Below are 19,644 nucleotides of genomic sequence, written 5' to 3' on the forward strand. Positions count from 1 at the left end.
ATTAGCTCCACTGTAAGTGGACTTTTCTTTACGTTAATTTAATATTTCAAATGCATTAAAAAAAAACAATCCGTTGTCCTGTCTTTAATTATGATTGTGAACGATTGGCAAAATTCCCCAAAAAGTGCAGTTCCCCTTAAAGTTAAACCCATGACAAGTTCTTACTTGATACTGTTTCTGTAAGTAATATGCAACTGTAATTATTTGGTATGTGTTTATTTTGACAAATGTGCTGTTTTGAACTGCCATATTGTTGAGCTAGAGAGACTTCATACGTGTACTTCTTGCTTGTGCGGTATTGTGTGCTTAGCTGTTGTGTAGCTGCCACCTCCTGGTATCTTATAGCCAACAATTTTTACTTTTTGTAAAGGACTTCCCTAAAATACAAGAAAAAAAAACAACTTTCTGTGCTTAATGGGGCGGTATAGCTCGGTTGGTAGAATGGCAATTTGAGGGTTCCAGGTTCGATCCCCGTTTCCGCCATCCTATTCACTGCCGTTGTGTCTTTGGGCAAGACACTTTACCCACCTGCGCCGAGTACCACCCACAGTGGTTTAAATGTAACTTAGATATTGGGTTTCACTATGTAAAAGCGCTATATAAATATATTCACTTCACTTCACTAATGGAGGATATGTAGATGTTAACTGGCTTTAAATTTGCTGCAGGTCTACTTGTATTGAAGCGCTTATACCTGAGATTTTAGCTGCTATCCAATATCAATATCCAGTAATCATTGGTCACCAGATTATGAAGTGAAGTGACCATGCCCTTTGTCACACTTGTAACCAACTTGAAAGCTTTGCTGCAGGCTGCAAGGGATGCGATTACAATATTTCTGTGTGTTTATGACTTGTTCAGAGAGTGTACCGCCCACCTTTGTGGAAACTTTCCCCATTATCAGATTGAAATTTGCAAAAAAAACCCAAAAAGCCACACTTTGTGTCCCCAGGTTACATGTCCTGAAGGGACATCTTGTCCTGCACCTGCAGAGGTGCGCCTCAGCTGTCTCCCTTGGCGACAGTCAGTTGCCAGGGCGATGGCGCTGGGGTGATTACCTGACGCCCACCCCCAGTGTCGGCATGGCACACCAATAGATTTCAGGGAGTTGGCAACTCTTGTCACAGTTAAACACACACATTCTCTCTCACACACACAGATATTGTCTGACTTGCGGTGACAGGTTGCCAGCTCAACCAAAAATAAACAGGCTTCACAATAGCATAAATAATTCAGCGGCTTGAGCATGAATAACTGCTGTCTAAATGAAGATTCCTTTTCAGATCTTCACACCAGGCAGGATTGATTATTTGTACATTCATCATGTACACCTGCATACATTTTCATTAATGAAAAATACCTTTTGCATACCTCATTTCTTAAACTAAAGTCATTTCAAGAAATAGTTAATTCTGCCTCAAACCTTCAGTGAGCACTGCTGCAATAAATCCCTGCTTAAACTTTGCAAGGATTCTGCGCACAACTGTTACTTTCCTTCATAGACTCAAGGAGTTATAGAATTTACAAAAATGCGATCATTAATTTTCTAATTTCCTAAAATCAATCAATCAATCAATCAATGTTTACTTATATAGCCCTAAATCACTAGTGTCTCAAAGGGCTGCACAAACCACAACACAAACCACTACGACATCCTCGGTAGGCCCACATAAGGGCAAGGAAAACTCACACCCAGTGGGACGTCGGTGACAATGATGACTACGAGAACCTTGGAGAGGACGAAAGCAATGGATGTCGAGCGGGTCTAACATGATACTGTGAAAGTTCAATCCATAATGGATCCAAAGCGGATCCAACACAGCAGCGAGAGTCCCGTACACAGCGGAGCCAGCAGGAAACCATCACAAGTGGAGGCGGATCAGCAGCGCAGAGATGTCCCCAGCCGATACACAGGCAAGCAGTACATGGCCAACAGATCGGACCGAACCCCCTCGACAAGGGAGAGTGGGACATAGAAGAAAAAGAAAAGATCTAAAGGCGTCTGTCATGATTGGATGTGTTGATCATTTATACAAATAAGACTTCAAATCCTACAGGCTTTAAACCCACTTTGGGGCATCATACAAATCTTGGACAGTCTCTTCAATCAATCAATCAATCAATGTTTACTTATATAGCCCTAAATCACTAGTGTCTCAAAGGGCTGCACAAACCACCACGACATCCTCTGTAGGCCCACATAAGGGCAAGGAAAACTCACACCCAGTGGGACATCGGTGACAATAATGACCCAGTGGGACGTCGGTGACAATGATGACTATGAGAACCTTAGAGAGGAGGAAAGCAATGGATGTCGAGCGGGTCTAACATGATACTGTGAAAGTTCAATCCACAATGGATCCAACACAGTCGCGAGAGTCCAGTCCAAAGCGGATCCAACACAGCAGCGAGAGTCCCGTTCACAGCGGAGCCAGCAGGAAACCATCCCAAGCGGAGGCGGAACAGCATCGCAGAGATGTCCCCAGCCGATACACAGGCAAGCAGTACATGGCCACCGGACCGGATCGGACCGGACCCCCTCCACAAGGGAGAGTGGGACATAGAAGAAAAAGCACAATATGTTGGTGGATACAACAATGCATGAAGTCCCAAAGGTTCTCAGTTGGATTCAAGTCCAAAGAAGGGTCAGGACAGTTGGAAGCATCGATATCCTTGTTCTTCAAAAAATTTATGACACATACCTCAACTGGGCATTGTCATGTACCAGAAGAAACTTTGGACTTAGTGCACTACAATGTCTGACGATTGTTCTCAAGAGCTCTTTGTGTACCTACCTATATGTAGTCATGGTACGCCCTTCAAGGATGTGCCTCCCTAGGCTATGCCTTTCCAAGTACTATCCTAATCATGCTGGTAGGAATCAAAGAATCCTCTGATCTGTCACATGTACTCAACGTGAACCTGCTCTCATACTGTATATGAGACCAGTGCAACAATTGCAATTTTGCCAATTATAGTGTTCTGCTGTGTTGCGCGGATTTCACTTGTGACCGTCGGGCTGTAATGCAACCCTAATGGAATCTGCTTCTGAAAGTTTGGACAAAAACACACTAGTGACCTGCCGCAGGTCAAATAGTTGCTCTGACTGCGCTCGTCCTGTACAGAGGAGCAGATAGTTATCCTGATGTTGGGTTTTGCCGCTACTCTTAGTTTACTGGCCTGTCTCCTGGTATCCCTTTCCCGCTCTTGACACAGCACACTTTGTGGCTAAGGTTCGTATGCATGTGATACTGGCACTACCATAGAAACGTCTGTCGACTGCATGCAAATATCACTTCATGCTGCCATTAGTGATGAGGGCACTCAAGATGTCCGTAATTCAATAACTACCAGTACTGCATTTATTGACAATGCAAGCCTTCACAGTATGTCTAACATCAGTAAATTGAAAATGACAATAACATAATTAAACCAACCTATGTATAACATTTAAATAAGTACTGTGGGACCTGAGAGATCAGGTCCCACCATCTCAAAGCCAATAGATGGTTTCTATTGGCTTTGAGATACAAGATAAAGGATGACAACGTTTGATTAAGCTGACATTGAGAAAGTCCATAACCAATGATAATTTTAATTTGAAGACACATTAGGGATTTATAAATAATTTCAAAATGCACTAAGGAAGAGTTACAGCAGCGATAGAGCATATCTTATCCAAATGATTGTATAATTATCCTCCGAAATACTCTCACTGTCTTTTTAGGCATCCAGGAATTCTTCAGTGGAAGGCAGGACAATTTGGATCAATAAACAGCTGTACTCCATTGCCTAACCCTAAGAAAGCACTAAAGGTAAGTTTTACTGTACTTGTGGAATCTGTTCCTGCAAAAATGCTGTTAATTAATTATATACATTTTTGAATTCAATATTATGTACATTTCTTTTCAAGTTTTAGTGCATGGATACCAACACCAGCAGGTCTGCAGTGCGTTTGCAGCTTGTTAACATCTAAATGTCCTCCAATAAGCTTACATAGTTGGTCTTTACTAGCACCTACACAACAGTTAAGCACATAATAGCACACAAGCTAGACATACTTAATGTGTCCTTAATTGAAAAGCAGTCTGAAAATAGCACATTAGTCAATATAAACACATATCAAATAAATATAGTTGTATTTTACTTACATATACAAAGTCTCCAAGGAAGAAGCATATTAGAAAGTATCCAGTAACAAATGTGTACGCATCATTCAATTTAAAGCAGCATGAGCTTTAACTTAAGGAGTTATTCTGGCCACTATGTGTCCCCCAAAAACAATTGACTTAAACTTAAACATGGTTAATTCTAAATATGTTTTTTTATACCATTGTTTTTTGTTTAAATAATTTTACTTAATCAAACTTTCTCTTACATTCCGTGTTATAAGATGGAAAATGGTGTATGATTCCTGTTGATATCGTAACGCACCAATATCGTTATCAGCCAATACTCAAGGCTCCAATATTGTTATTATATTAGAAGTAAAAAAGTTAAAATCAGGACACCCGTAGTTTTTAGTGTACATTTGCATAAAAGAGCGGAAATTAAATGTTACACCGCGTTCCTTGTCATATTTGAATGTAATACATTTCAAAAAATATAAAAGCTTTGACTTTGAACTGCTGTCAAGTCACAAATGGATATCCAATAATCCGAGTTTCTTGACAAAGAAGTTATTGAAAAATATGCTCTTAGCTTGAATATGGTCAATCATCAATCAATCAATGTTTATTTATATAGCCCCAAATCACAAATGTCTCAAAGGACTGCACAAATCATTACGACTACAACATGCTCAGAAGAACCCACAAAAGGGCAAGGAAAACTCACACCCAGTGGGCAGGGAGAATTCACATCCAGTGGGACGCCAGTGACAATGCTGACTATGAGAAACCTTGGAGAGGACCTCAGATGTGGGCAACCCCCCCCCCCTCTAGGGGACCGAAAGCAATGGATGTCGAGCGGGTCTAACATGATACTGTGAAAGTTCAATCCATAGTGGCTCCAACACAGCCGCGAGAGTTCAGTTCAAGCGGATCCAAGACAGCAGCGAGAGTCCCGTCCACAGGAGACCATCTCAAGCGGAGGCGGATCAGCAGCGTAGAGATGTCCCCAACCGATACAGGCGAGCGGTCCATCCTGGGTCTCGACTCTGGACAGCCAGTACTTCATCCATGGTCATCGGACCGGACCCCCTCCACAAGTGAGGGGGGGACATAGGAGAAAGAAAAAAAGCGGCAGATCAACTGGTCTAAAAAGGAGGTCTATTTAAAGGCTAGAGTATACAGATGAGTTTTAAGGTGAGACTTAAATGCTTCTACTGAGGTAGCATCTCGAACTGTTACCGGGAGGGCATTCCAGAGTACTGGAGCTCGAACGGAAAACGCTCTATAGCCCGCAGACTTTTTTTGGGCTCTAGGAATCACTAATAAGCCGGAGTCTTTTGAACGCAGATTTCTTGCCGGGACATATGGTACAATACAATCGGCAAGATAGGATGGAGCTAGACCGTGTAGTATTGTATACGTAAGTAGTAAAACCTTAAAGTCACATCTTAAGTGCACAGGAAGCCAGTGCAGGTGAGCCAGTACAGGCGTAATGTGATCAAACATTCTTGTTCTTGTCAAAAGTCTAGGAGCCGCATTTTGTACCAACTGTAATCTTTTAATGCTAGACATGGGGAGACCCGAAAATAATACGTTACAGTAATCGAGACGAGACGTAACAAACGCATGGATAATGATCTCGGCGTCTTTAGTGGACAAAATGGAGCGAATTTTAGCGATATTACGGAGATGAAAGAAGGCCGTTTTAGTAACGCTTTTAATGTGTGACTCAAAGGAGAGAGTTGGGTCGATGATAATACCCAGATTTTTTACAGAGTCACCTAGTTTTATTATATTCTGAATTAGAACAATTAATAATTGATGTACAGAAAAATAGTAGTTGTTAGAACCAATTGCCAGTATTTTTTTTCAGTGATTAACTGAATTTTGCGATATAAGAGTTGCATACAACATGCCGAAATTATAAAGGACTTCTACAGTTGAGTTGGTTTGCTCCAAGCTTTAGCAAATTGTTATCAGTGATTCATGTCCTGTCTCCAGCAGCTGTCAGCAGGCAAGGTGAAGATTCGTGTGCTAAAGGATGAACCTTTAACAGGTAAGAAGTCTTCAGCCACAGCATGAGCCTTTGCTGTACAGCTTCAAATGGATATGCTCTTCAACATATTTGATTCTAAATTTACCTGGCAGCAAAGTGGGCTCTCTTTGTAGGCTTCACATGGAGGTTAATATTTAAAGGGAACCCTCATTCTTCTGACAAGTTTGCCTTACAAGGTAGAACATGTTAGGAGCATTATAAATACCTCATTAAGGAGTCATGTTAAAATATTTTTAGCGGATTCATGTTTTTTTTAAATATTTTAAAGAATGTCAATGGCGGTCAACTTTTGGCAATGCACTCCTGGTTGCTCATTGATCGTCGAGCATATTTTTCATTGCTGTGTCCTTATTACAGTTATACTGTAGTGTGCACAAGGGTAGAAATGACACAATAAGCACACATGCTAAATCAGCCTTGTTGGCTAAGTGCTGGATGCGGTTGTGTATTAACCTCAGTTTGCTGTTTTCGGCTGTCCATCCATCCATTTTCTACCGCTTGTCCCTTTTTGGGTCGCGGGGGGTGTTGGAGCCTATGTCCGTTGCATTCGGGTGTAAGGCGGTGTACACCCTGGACAAGTCGCCACCTCCTCGCAGGGCCAAGAAAGACAGACAGACAACATTCACACACTAGGGCCAATGTAGTGCTGCCAATCCACTCATACCCAGGTGCATGTCTTTGGAACTGGGAGTAAGCCGGAGTACCTGGAGGGTACGATATGGCCTTTTATTAATATCTCGATATTTTTAAGCCATATCATGATACACAATATATATCACAATATTTTGCCTTAGCCTTGAATTAACACTCGATGCATATAATCACAGCAGTATGTTGATTGTATGTGTCTACATTAAACCATTCTTGTTCATACTGCTTTAATATATGCTCATTTTAAACTTTCATGCAGAGAGGGAAACCACAATTAAGTCAATTTACCAAAACTGTATTTATTAAACAGTTATTGAGCAGTGGCACAGACATTCATGTCATTTCAAAACAGAAAGTGCAAGATTGTCAGAGACATTTTAAAACAAGTTATTAGTGCACTTTTGTGCATGATGTCACTAAGATGACACATCAAAACAAAACTAAATTAAAGTGTCCTTTTTGTAAAGAAGGCAACTACAATAGTTTGAAACAAAGTGCACTTTTGTGCATGATGTCACACAAGATATTTCAATAACTGTCAAACAAAAATGAACTGCATAGTAGGAAATCAAATACTGTATGTCGTTTGCTATGTGGTAGGTTACTATGGATATTATTAAATTCTATTGTTGACTATTTTTTTCATACCATCTGGAAATGGTTGCTTTTGTGGGTATGGCACCGAACGGAGATGTTGACATGCAGTTTCAAGCACTCTTCATTTTCTAGCGGGGGACTTTTCAAATGATGCTACAAATCAGCAGGAGGTGCTACTTTTTGTAACAATGCTTTTGCCTCATACTCTTTCGACATATTCCCGTGTGAAGCCAAACCACCGCCAGATGACACCCTGTGTGTTTTTTCTTGGGAATTAATTCTTCCTTCATTTGTAACCAGATAGGCACCTTCTTTATGTCGTATTACCACTCGCACCACTCCGCTAGCATCACAGCTAATGCTACACATGCTGCTACCTCTCATGCGAGGGCGTATGACGCAGCAGTATGTGACGTATGTAAGAAGGTGCGTTTGTCTGTGAGAAGGAGAGACAGGAAAGAGTGAGAAGAGCCTGCAGTGTAATGCCTGCAGTTAAAAGCAACTGCATGAGAACGTATACTCGATTATCACGATATAGTTATTTTCTATATCGCACAGAGACAAACCCGCGATATATCGAGTATATCGATAAATCGCCCAGCCCTACCGGAGAGACTCACGCAGTCACGGGGAGAAGATTTGCAAACTCCACACAGAAACTCTTCTGTCAAATATGTCCACTTAATGTGACCAACAGACCTTGTTTTTGTTGTATCATAAATCTTGACCACAGACACTTGCTGCACCGACAAACCCTGACAAGGAAAACATTTGAGGAAATGTAAACTTGAGGGGGCAGGAAAAGCAGCTCGACAATCTCATGGTTGAATCACAATATCTCTGTCCCTTCAGCTCCACCTCATCTACCTTTGTGTGATACCTGCTGCTGTCCTCAGCCACCAACACAAAACAAGATGAGGGGACCAAACTTTGGACAAGGTGACGCGGCAACTGATAGACAGGTATCCACAAACCCACGTGAAGTGACGCAACATTTTAATTCAATCATTTTCCAGACTAGAGCACACAGGTGTATAAGCTGCACACACTAAATTTTAGAAGAAAAAAATATTTTTCTATATATTAGTTGCACTGGACTAAGGTGCAGATATATACATTGTGAAATTAGTTCTTTAAACAGAAATATTTTGTAAATGTTTATTTACTTACCTTAATTGTTTCCAAACGGTGTCTGTAAAACGGCTGATCAGACAAAACAAGTCCCCGTCATGGACCCGCTAGCTGCGGAAGCTAGCTCTCCAATCAGCTAAACTGTGAATAACTCCACAGTGACGTTTTGTGAAACTGAAACAATATAAAAAATGTCATTATAAGTTAATAATACTAAAATAGACTGGGAAATGTGTTAGCATATTAGCTAATGCTAATGAAACTAGCTTGATTACATTACGAATATATACATGAAAACACTTCTGCAGACATCACAAATTGGACGGTTTTGTAAGTAATAATTGTTTTAGACGAATTGAAAAACTTACAAAAGTGAGTGGTGAATGAAGAAGCCATACGAGTAGAAATGCTATCGACTAATAGTGAACAGAACGGCATTCATGCTTACGGTTGAAAGCTCAGTCTGAACAGAAAAGCACTGCAGAACCTACAGTAAGCAAAGTCGTCCAAAAGATAACAATAACTCTCCTTTCAATGTTTTTGCTTGATGTTGTTTTTTAAACTATTTGCATTATGGCCCTCAGCAAAGAAAAATCCTTAAATTAGCCACACATTTTTATAAGCTGCAGGGTTCGAAATGTAGGAAAAAAGTAGAGGCCTATAGTTTGGAATTTACGGTAATTTGATTGTCTGCGTCGTATGTCCCAATGTAATCATTTTTTGCTCTCATGAAGTGTGCCTTGAGTAGTAGGTTTGTGGTTTCCATCTATCCATTTTCTACCGCTTATTCCCTTTTGGGGTCGCGGGGGGCGCTGGCGCCTATCTCAGCTACAATCGGGCGGATTGTAGCTGAACCCTGGACAAGTCTCCACCTCATCACAGGGCCAACACAGATTGACAGACAACTTTCACACTCACATTCACACACTAGGGCCAATTTTGGTGTTGCCAATCAACCTATCCCCAGGTGCATGTCTTTGGGTGGTTGTTGAAGGGAAATACAAAAGTTGTGGCGCATCTGTGACATTAATACGACGCTGTATGCTTAAAATGAGCAAAATATGTGGATCGTGCATGTTATTATGGATGTGCCTATTACTAAATGACATATACAGATGCAAGTAAAATCAAGATGGAGGCTTTCTGAGCGCTATATTGGCGGTATAGAACAACTCCCAATGGGTCTACTGTTAGCTGACTTTTGCTGATGTTTATTTACTATTTAGAATGCATTACAAACATAAGGATTTTGATTAAAAGATATTATCACTTTGCGTGTGGACGTGCAAGTCCTAGTCACTTCCCAAGTCAAAACAAGACAAGTTGACACTCTTCTTGTGCCAAAACACTGCTCGCAGACCTTGCCCTTCAACTCACGAGAGACATGCCCCTTAGTGTCTGCCATATTCTAGCTGGTCTTTAAATCAGCTGTCTTGTCACTCTTACCGTGACAATATTTACAAATCTGTTTGCACTGCTCACAGATTAGCTGTAGCCTCTCATCAATAATCAAGTGACCCCTCATCAGAGCACTGTTGTTGTTCCTTTCACTTCAGCAGGAGAGATACACAATGCATGCATGCACTGCATTGACACAGAAATGGGAACTAATTTCCTCTAGCATGGCACACAAGAGTGCAGTGATGTACTGCGTGTTGCCTGATAGGATGCCCAATCCCTGAAGAGTGGCTGTAATTCATCCTCAGGCTTGAGAGGGGAAATAAGGGCCAGCTTTATGGGACCATTACAAGGCAGTCTCATACTTGTGTAGGCTTGCTGCTACAGTATTAGTATTTGTGCAACACAAACACACACATTGAAAAGGAACATATGATGTAGACGCACAATGACAGCTACATTATATCAAGGAATCAATACATGCTAGATGACTATAGCACAGACGTCCTCTAAGGCCAAACATTCACCAGAATCCTCTTGAGTTCTCTGCTCAACAACAAACATGTGCTCAGAATAACTAATCGACAGAGAAAATAGGTACAACATTTTCTAAACTTGTAAACAACGCTAGTAATGATTAGGAATGGGTTCATTTCACATCTGAACAAATAAAGTAAAAATTGCCGGTGCCTGGGAACCGATACTAGTACTCTAAAGCAGTGGTTCTGGAATGGGGTTACGCGTACCCCTGGGGGTACTTGAAGGTATGCCAAGGGGTATGTGAGATTTTTTTCAAATATTCTAAAAATAGCAACAATTCCAAAATCCTTTATAAATATATTTATTGAATAATACTTCAACAAATTATGAATGTAAGTTCATAAACTGTGAAAAGAAATGCAACAAGGCAATATTCAGTGTTTTGGACATGTTCCATAAATATTGATAGATAGATAGATAGATAGATAGATAGATAGATAGTACTTTATTGATTCCTTCAGGAGAGTTCCTTCAGGAAAATTAAAATTCCAGCAGCAGTGTACTTGAGATCAATTTAAAGAAAAAAGTAAAAAGTAAATAATGGGGGTTTAAAAGGAAACAAAATAGAGAAATATTACAAAAAGAATAAAAACAATGGGAATAACAATATAACAGTAAAATAAGAATATAACAAGACAAAGTAGGCAGTAGTGACCATGTTAAAGATGTTAAAGATTTCTTTTTTGTGAAGAAATGTTTAGAATTAAGTTCTTGAATCCAGATGGATCTCTATTACAATCCCCAAAGAGGGCCCTATAACTTGATGATTATTTCTATGTGTAGAAATATTGATTTATAATTGAATCACTTGTTTATTTTTCAACAAGGTTTTACTTATTTCTATATCTTTTTTTCCAAATAGTTCAAGAAAGACCATTACAAATGAGCAATATTTTGCACTGTTATACAATTTAATAAATCACAAACTGATTACATAGTGCTGTACTTTACTTCTTTATCTCTTTTTTTCAACCAAAAATGCTTTGCTCCCATTAGGAGGTACTTGAATTAAAAAAAAATGTTCACAGGGGGTACATCAGTGAAAAAAGGTTGAGAACCACTGCTCTAAAGGACCCATTTTTGACACTTATGTCTGTGTTCATGTGGTAATGAACGTTAATTGTTAAATTAGGAAATTAAAATGTGTATTTAACAGTAAGCTGATAATGATACTTGTGCTGTCCAGTTGTCATATCTTGTTTTCTCGGTCTCATTTGCAAGTATTATATAGGAGACTTTGCATGCAGTTGCAATTTCAAGACATTAGATAGCAGTAGTGTATAATTTAGTATTCGGGAAGTATATTTTACCATTAACCTGAACGTGCCAGTTTTGTCTTTTGTAGAGCCCTTCGAAGTGTTTATACTGCAGGTATTGTACTGACTACACCATCTGTTTGATTGTAAAATGTATCTTAGTTGTAGTTTTGATTTCCAAATTTGAAGGGGTTGAAATTGCTAATGCTAATCGATAGCTTGTATATGGTATATCCAATAAACATGGACTTAGCACATTTTTAAAAGTAGAGCCTAATTTTTGAGCACTTTCTATTAGGCATGCTTGCTTTGTTGGCACGGAAAATTGCAACATACCTACAGGCAGTTTGCCACAAAATTGCCTGTTTGCACACCATAGTTAGACATCACCATACAAGATGTCACATAGAATAAATTAATATAATGATACATTTTGATTTTACGTGAATCTGTAACAACTAGTACTGACGGATTTGTGTCAGTACCTGTAAAAGTACCAAATTCAGTACCCATCCCTAGTAATGATACTCCGACAATAAGTGGCTTTGTATCACTGCCCTGTCATTGACGCTTTTCAATGAAAACAAAATGATGATCTAAAAACTAATTCACAGACAAAAGCTGTCATCTTACCTCTCTTACACACACACAAACACACACACACACACACACACACACACACACACACACACACACACACACACACACACACACACACACACACACACACACACACACCCTCTCTGACGCACTTCGGTCAAAGTTTATTTGGAACGTTTGGATAAAAGGAAATATATCTAGCTTTTAGCTGCAATTCATTACAAGTTATTTAATCTTATATCCACACAAATAAGTTAATTTAAAGTACCAATGATTGTCACACACACACAAAGTGTGGCGAAATTATTCCCTGCGTTTGACCCATCACCCTTAATCACCCCCTGGGAGGTGAGGGGAGCAGTGAGCAGCAGCGTTGGCTGCGCCTGGGAATCATTTTTGGTGATTTAACCCCCAATTCCAACCCTTGATGCTGAGTGTCAAGCAGGGAGGTAATGGGTCCCATTTTTATAGTCTTTAGTATGCCTCGGCCAGGGTTTCAACTCACAACCTACCAATCTCAGAGCGGACACTGTAACCACTAGAAGCTTTGTAATAATGAAAAAAACAACAACATCCTGCCTTATGCGTGGGGGCTTCTGTGGAGTATGTAGTGTGTGTGCGTGTGTGTAAGTGTGTTTGGTCGAGAACTATTTGCTCAAGTCATTTCAAATTCCAAGTTCTTGTTAGAAGTAATTTCTGAGAAAGGCATGGAAAATGAATTTTACAAAACAAACACTTAAAGGACTCACTGTGACTGGAGCACTGATGTTATGATGCCAGCAGGACATAAGATGTTCACAAACTGCACCCACAGGGAGCCATGGGAGTCATTTAAGTACTGAAACTGCTCTCTGCATATAAACACTTGTGCTACTTTAAAAAGTTGAACCATTGGACGCGCACTTTTCAGTATTGAGAGTGATGTCCTTATTAGTTGTGGTGTTTTCCAAACATTTAGTTTTAAGCCATTGTGTCGTTAACCTAAGATAGGCTTCTTACAGGATGTCGGGGCAAGAAAGTAAAAAAAAGTTTTCTTTCCTACATTAAAAACTACGATTTGCGTAACACGTAAAGGTGGGGCTTTGGTCAAAATTTTACACAGATTTAGTTTTACACACCATCTTCAAGCTGCTTACTGACTGCGCCGTTTTGTGGGCGATCTTATTTACGCCCCCCTTCGACTGTCTCCACCCCGTCAGCTGTGTTGTAGTTTTAAACGCTTCCATATCAAGTCTACTGACTGATGGAAGTTAGAACTATATGCTACTTTTTGTTGGAAAAGACAAAAGCCGAGGATTTTAGCATGCATGTGCATGTATGAGTTAGCCTGCCCCACAACAAGAGGATAAAGAAAAATAAGCAACTTATTGGCTACATCTTTGGACTACAACTGAACAAAACATAGCAAAGTCGCTCACACAAAGCTCTTTGGGAGAATCTCTACCATATATAGTCGTGTTCAAAAGTTTATATGCACTTGTCAAGAACATAATGTCATGGCTGTCTTGAGTTTCCAATAATTTTTACAACTCTTATTTGTTTGTGATAGTGATTGGAGCACATACTTGTTGGTCGACATTCATGAAGTTTGGTTCTATTATGAATTTATTATTAATTTATTTAATTTATTATCATATTTCGCTGTGTTTGTTGCATGTTTGTTGCGTTTTGCTAGATTGTAAAATATGTCGATCAAGAGGGTGAGTGGCGTTCATATGTTGTCGATATTCAGTGTTTTATCGTTCATAGTTAATAGTGTAAAGCCAACATTCTTTATTTTCAAGTACATTCTTTGATTGATTGATTGAAACTTTTATTAGTAGATTGCACAGTTCAGTACATATTCCGCACAATTGACCACTAAATGGTAACACCCGAATAAGTTTTTCAACTTGTTTAAGTCGTGTTCCACGTAAATCAATTCTGGGTGTCTCATTCCAGATCAGTTAGAATAATACATAATGTTGGGTATAGAGAACATACAAACCCTTTATTTATTGAATCAAAGATACTGAAATTCCACGACATAGTGGAATTGCAAACAGCTAAGATTATACACAAAGCAAACTATAACCTGCTTCCCAAGAATATACAACAATTATTCTCAACAAAAGAAGAGAAATATAATCTTAGAGAAAAATGTAATTTAAAACATTTGTATGCACGTACAACACTTAAGACCTTCAGTATATCAGTATGTGGAATTAAATTATGGAATGGATTAAGCAAAGCAATCAAACAATGTACTAATATGATCTACTTCAAGAAGCTCTTCAAACTGGAAGTGATTACAAAGTACAAAAATGAAGAACCAAGATAAACATTCTGATTTTACTCACCCATTCATTCTCAAAATAATCCGACTTATCTCATCGTATGGAATAAAACTTACTTAAGCAATTATTTATTTATTTATGTATTTGTATGGTGATTACTTATTACTTATGGAGTATACATTGTGAATACATTGAGAACAGGAAGTGAACAAAAGTTTTAGCAACTGTTATGTAAAGAAAAGGGGTAGGATTAAATAAGCCCTGCTTCTTCCTCCTCCTTTTCGAACATGATGAAAAGAGAAACTGGAAATTGTGATGTATCATGTTGTATGCTTGCATGTTCGAAATAAACTCAAACTCAAACTCAAACTCATTCAGTAAAAAAATGTAAAAGTCCATTTCGTTTTTTAAGGTGGTCTGTCATAACGTTTTTAGCCATTTCTTTCTCTAAATTTGGCCCCCCGAGTCCAAATAATTGCCCATGCCTGTTCCAACCCTTGTTCTGAGAAAGGCATGCTAACTACAAATGCTGCAACATCTAATAATTGCGTAGAAAGAACAACTCTATATATATGGTAGACGTAAACTACTCTGTATAGCCCGTCTGTAGTTCTGATCAATCTTCAATGATCTGTTCTCTGAGAAGGTGCCAAGTGTTTATTGAAGTGAAGTACACTCGAGCAAGGCTCCATGTCCACAGCTACTTGAGGTGCGCAGCCCCCTCTCTGAGTGCCGCTTCTTTTCCCTTTGAATCCTGATTTGTACTCGTCTGTGTATGTCGCCTGAATGTTCTTATTGGATCATTTACCATCACATGCTTGTGTGTACACACACACACACACACAAGCATATAAGTGTGTATTGCGTAGCCTGATTTGACAAAGTTCACCTACAGGGGGCACTGAAGCTCCATTTATTTATTCACATTAGGTGCTCCTGTACTACTGTTAAATCTTTGGTTAGAGTTGACAATGATAAACTAAAATGGATATTAAGACAGATTTCTGTGGAAAGTATTCTAACAGTCATACCACAAACCATAAAGCATGGGAAATGCACACCAATATTACCATGAAATTGTCTCTAAATTGTCTTCTTGTTGGAATTCTTTTTTTTTTTTTTTTTTTTTTTAAATTTAGCACCCTTAAACACGGACTACTGTATAATCACCTCCTATCAGGTTGTAGCTCCACAACATAAAATAGCAGCACTGACCAGTGATATTCTGGTTCAGCTTTGGTATCCATCCATCCATCCATCTTCTTCCGCTTATCCGAGGTCGGGTCACGGGGACAACAGCCTAAGCAGGGAAACCCAGACTTCCCTTTCCCCAGCCACTTCGTCTAGCTCTTCCCGGGGGATCCCGAGGCGTTCCCAGGCCAGCCGGGAGACATAGTCTTCCCAACATGGCCTGGGTCTTCCCCGTGGCCTCCTACCGGTTGGACGTGCCCTAAACACCTCTCTAGGGAGGCGTTCGGGTGGCATCCTTACCAGATGCCCGAACCACCTCATCTGGCTCCTCTCGATGTGGATGAGCAGCGGCTTTACTTTGAGTTCCTCCCGGATGGCAGAGCTTCTCACCCTATCTCTAAGGGAGAGCCCCACCACACGGCGGAGGAAACTCATTTCGGCCGCTTGTACCCGTGATCTTATCCTTTCGGTCATGACCCAAAGCTCATGACCATAGGTGAGGATGGGAACGTAGATCGACCGGTAAATTGAGAGCTTTGCCTTCCGGCTCAGCTCCTTCTTCACCACAACGGATCGGTACAACGTCCGCATTACTGAAGACGCCGCACCGATCCGCCTGTCGATCTCACGATCCACTCTTCCCTCACTCATGAACAAGACAAATAGGTACTTGAACTCCTCCACTTGGGGCAGGGTCTCCTTCCCAACCTGGAGATGGCACTCCACCCTTTTCCGGGCGAGAACCATGGACATTTTTTTAGTTAATGCAACATGCGAGACGAGGATTAAATAACAAAACAAAAGCCAAGCCAAACCTGATAGAGCGTTCTAAACGGAAATTACTTAGGCCAGCTGTTAAAATAAACACTGTAATATGCATTGTAAATGTTGGCATGGTGAACCTGATGTTTAGTGGGCTTCTCATTGCCAGTGCTTGGTATTACTGGGGTGGATGCCTGCTTAATTTTGAAGCGCACACATCCCTGCCCTTATTCAATCACGCTCAACTGTGTATTTTGGCAGGATGCAAAGGCGAGGGATAATACACGTGCGGCTGACGCATGCATTTCTCGCTCCTCAGCTAATCCTGTGTCATTTGTGTTGGAAAGAATGAGCGCTAAGGGGACAGAGAATGGGACGGGAAGCCAAAAAGAAAATTGATTTCATTACTCTCGTTCCTCATCACCTTGTTATATGAGGGGTTTAGTCTAGTCCGTCAGTTTAAAAGCATTATTATTGTTTAATTGTGTGGTATGTTATGAAATGTTGGAATGTATGATCATTTAAAATGGCCATTAGCAACATACTTGCCAACCCTCCCATTTTTCCTGGCAGACTTCCGAATTTCAGTGCCCCTCCCGAAAATCTCCCAATTTCTACCTGGACAACAATATCGAGGCCGTGCCTTAAAGGCACTGCCTTAAGTTCTCTGCAACCTATCGTCGCCTCCGCTTTTCCCCCCATACAAACAGCGTGTCGACCAGCACACAATATATGTGGCTTTTACACACGCACAAGTGAATGCAAGGCATACTTGGTCAAAAGCCATACAGGTCACACTGAGGGTGGCGGTATAAACAACATTAACACTGTTACAAATATGCGCCACACTGAACCCACACCAAACAAGAATGACAAACACATTTTGGGAGAACATCCGCACCGTAACACAACACAAACACAACATAACAAATACCCAGAACCCCTTGCAGCACTAACTCTTCTGGTACGCTACAAAATACACCGCCGCTACCACCAAACTCTGCCCCCCACTCACTTCAAACCCCCCCATCTCCCGAATTCGGAAGTCTTAAGGTTGGCAAGTATGATCAGCAATGACCTAATTTGTCCTTTTTTGTAAATCTTCAACCAATATCGCCTAACTTGACTATGCTAGTAAATTTGTTTAGTATTTTCATCCGGAAATAAAAGTGCTAGTCTTTCTTCTAGCCGTCCATAGCGTTTCTACTCGTACGGATTCTTCATAAAAGTAAAAGATGTGTCTCCTTGTGTAAAAAGGAAAACAGACATGAGTCCAAATAGGAAGTATTGGAATTAAAAATAATCTGTTCTAAGGTCTAACTGTTGCTAACTTGAAACCCTTATTATGAGTAATGACGATATTAAGATGCCAGCGTAAAGCGTAACTACTTTAAAAGAGAAAGTTTGTGCACCTATTTGTTTGTGTGGTTATTTATTGACGTCTTCAAGGGCGTGGGTACTTGTTTTCCTGTTGTTTAACCTCACTAGCCTGTGGTCACTTGTGATTAATGAACCGAGTGTGCTTCCATTGTATCATTATTATGAAGATAACTGAGCTGTTTTTATGTATGAATAGCAAAAGGGTGTTCGCCCTGAGATAGGTTTGAGTTCAAACCCCGGCCAAGTCATACCATCCCATCCATCCATCCATCTTCTTCCGCTTATCCGAGGTCGGCTCGCGGGGGCAACAGCCTAAGCAGGGAAACCCAGACTCCCCTCTCCCCAGCCACCTCGTCTAGCTCTTCCCGGGGGATCCCGAGGCGTTCCCAGGCCAGCCGGGAGACATTGTCTTCCCAACGTGTCCTGGGTCTTCCCCGTGCCCTCCTACCGGTTGGACGTGCCCTAAACACCTCCCTAGGGAAGCGTTCGGGTGGCATCCTGACCAGATGCCCGAACCACCTCATCTGGCTCCTCTCGATGTGAAGGAGCAGCGGCTTTACTTTGAGCTCCTCCAGGATGGCAGAGCTTCTCACCCTATCTCTAAGGGAGAGCCCCGCCACACGGCGGAGGAAACTCATTTCGCCCGCTTGTACCCGTGATTTTATCCTTTCGGTCATGACCCAAAGCTCATGACCATAGGTGAGGATGGGAACGTAGATCGACCGGTAAATTGAGAGCTTTGCCTTCCGGCTCAGCTCCTTCTTCACCACTACGGATCGGTACAACGTACGCATTACTGAAGACGCCAGACCGATCCGCCTGTCGATCTCACGATCCACTCTTCCCTCACTCGTGAACAAGACTCCTAGGTACTTGAACTCCTCCACTTGGGGCAGGGTCTCTTCCCCAACCCGGAGATGGCATTCCACCCTTTTCCGGGCGAGAACCATGGACTCGGACTTGGAGGTGCTGATTCTCATAAAAATGGGACCCAGTGACAATCACTAGTACTTTAACTTAACTTAGTCAGTAGATGTTGATTAATGCCATTTGGCCATGGATGGTGTTGACATGGCACCGTGTCATAATGTGTACCTCAACAGGAGGTACCGTCTAATGTAAGTTTTGCATTATGTCAGGCTCGCACAGTAAAATGAGCTCCCATTTACGTAAAAATGTTGAGACAATTACTTTATCATTTCTCTTTGCCTGCTCAAATTAGTAATTACATACTCACAGCTTTAAAAAAATCTCATTAACTGTCCCTTCTATTTGTTTTTTTCAATGCCTAATTATTCAGCTGTGTAGTGGCAGTACATAGATTAAACTGTCTGCAATGCTGTGTCACAGAACATGACTTTTGGGACTATCATTTCCTTTATACCCGTGTTTTGCCGTTCTGTAATAGTAGTAGGTTAGGAAATATGAGCATAATCACTTTGGCATGTTTTGTCATTCAGTGCACTTCTTTGTTTTTTACTGCAGATGTTTGCTGGGGATTGCAGACATGACAAAAGGGCGGCAATGATTAAGAAGGAACAGAATGTTCAAAAGTCTTTTCAAGATTCTCTTCTTGGTGGAGACTATGATGAGGAGGAGTCTGCAAGGTCTTTCCAAGAAGCTCTCAAACAGTGGAGACAAGAGAGAAGTGTTGGTCCCGAAGAACAATCAACTATGTGGACACAAACAGGTGA

The 19,644-nt window shown here is 40.8% G+C and overlaps 1 protein-coding gene across 1 annotated transcript in view; it reads left to right on the top strand.

Annotated features, from left to right (window-relative positions):
- zbbx (zinc finger, B-box domain containing) overlaps window positions 1-19,644 on the top strand; it is a 64,664-nt gene that overhangs the window by 14,721 nt on the left and 30,299 nt on the right. The window contains exons 7-10 of the mRNA XM_061918130.1: window positions 3,728-3,815; window positions 6,114-6,168; window positions 8,269-8,378; window positions 19,436-19,640. Coding sequence (XP_061774114.1) covers window positions 3,728-3,815; window positions 6,114-6,168; window positions 8,269-8,378; window positions 19,436-19,640 — 458 coding nt within the window. The remainder of the gene's footprint in view (window positions 1-3,727; window positions 3,816-6,113; window positions 6,169-8,268; window positions 8,379-19,435; window positions 19,641-19,644) is intronic.

The sequence above is a fragment of the Nerophis ophidion genome, linkage group LG13, assembly GCF_033978795.1.
Source record: "Nerophis ophidion isolate RoL-2023_Sa linkage group LG13, RoL_Noph_v1.0, whole genome shotgun sequence".
Taxonomy (NCBI): domain Eukaryota; kingdom Metazoa; phylum Chordata; class Actinopteri; order Syngnathiformes; family Syngnathidae; genus Nerophis; species Nerophis ophidion.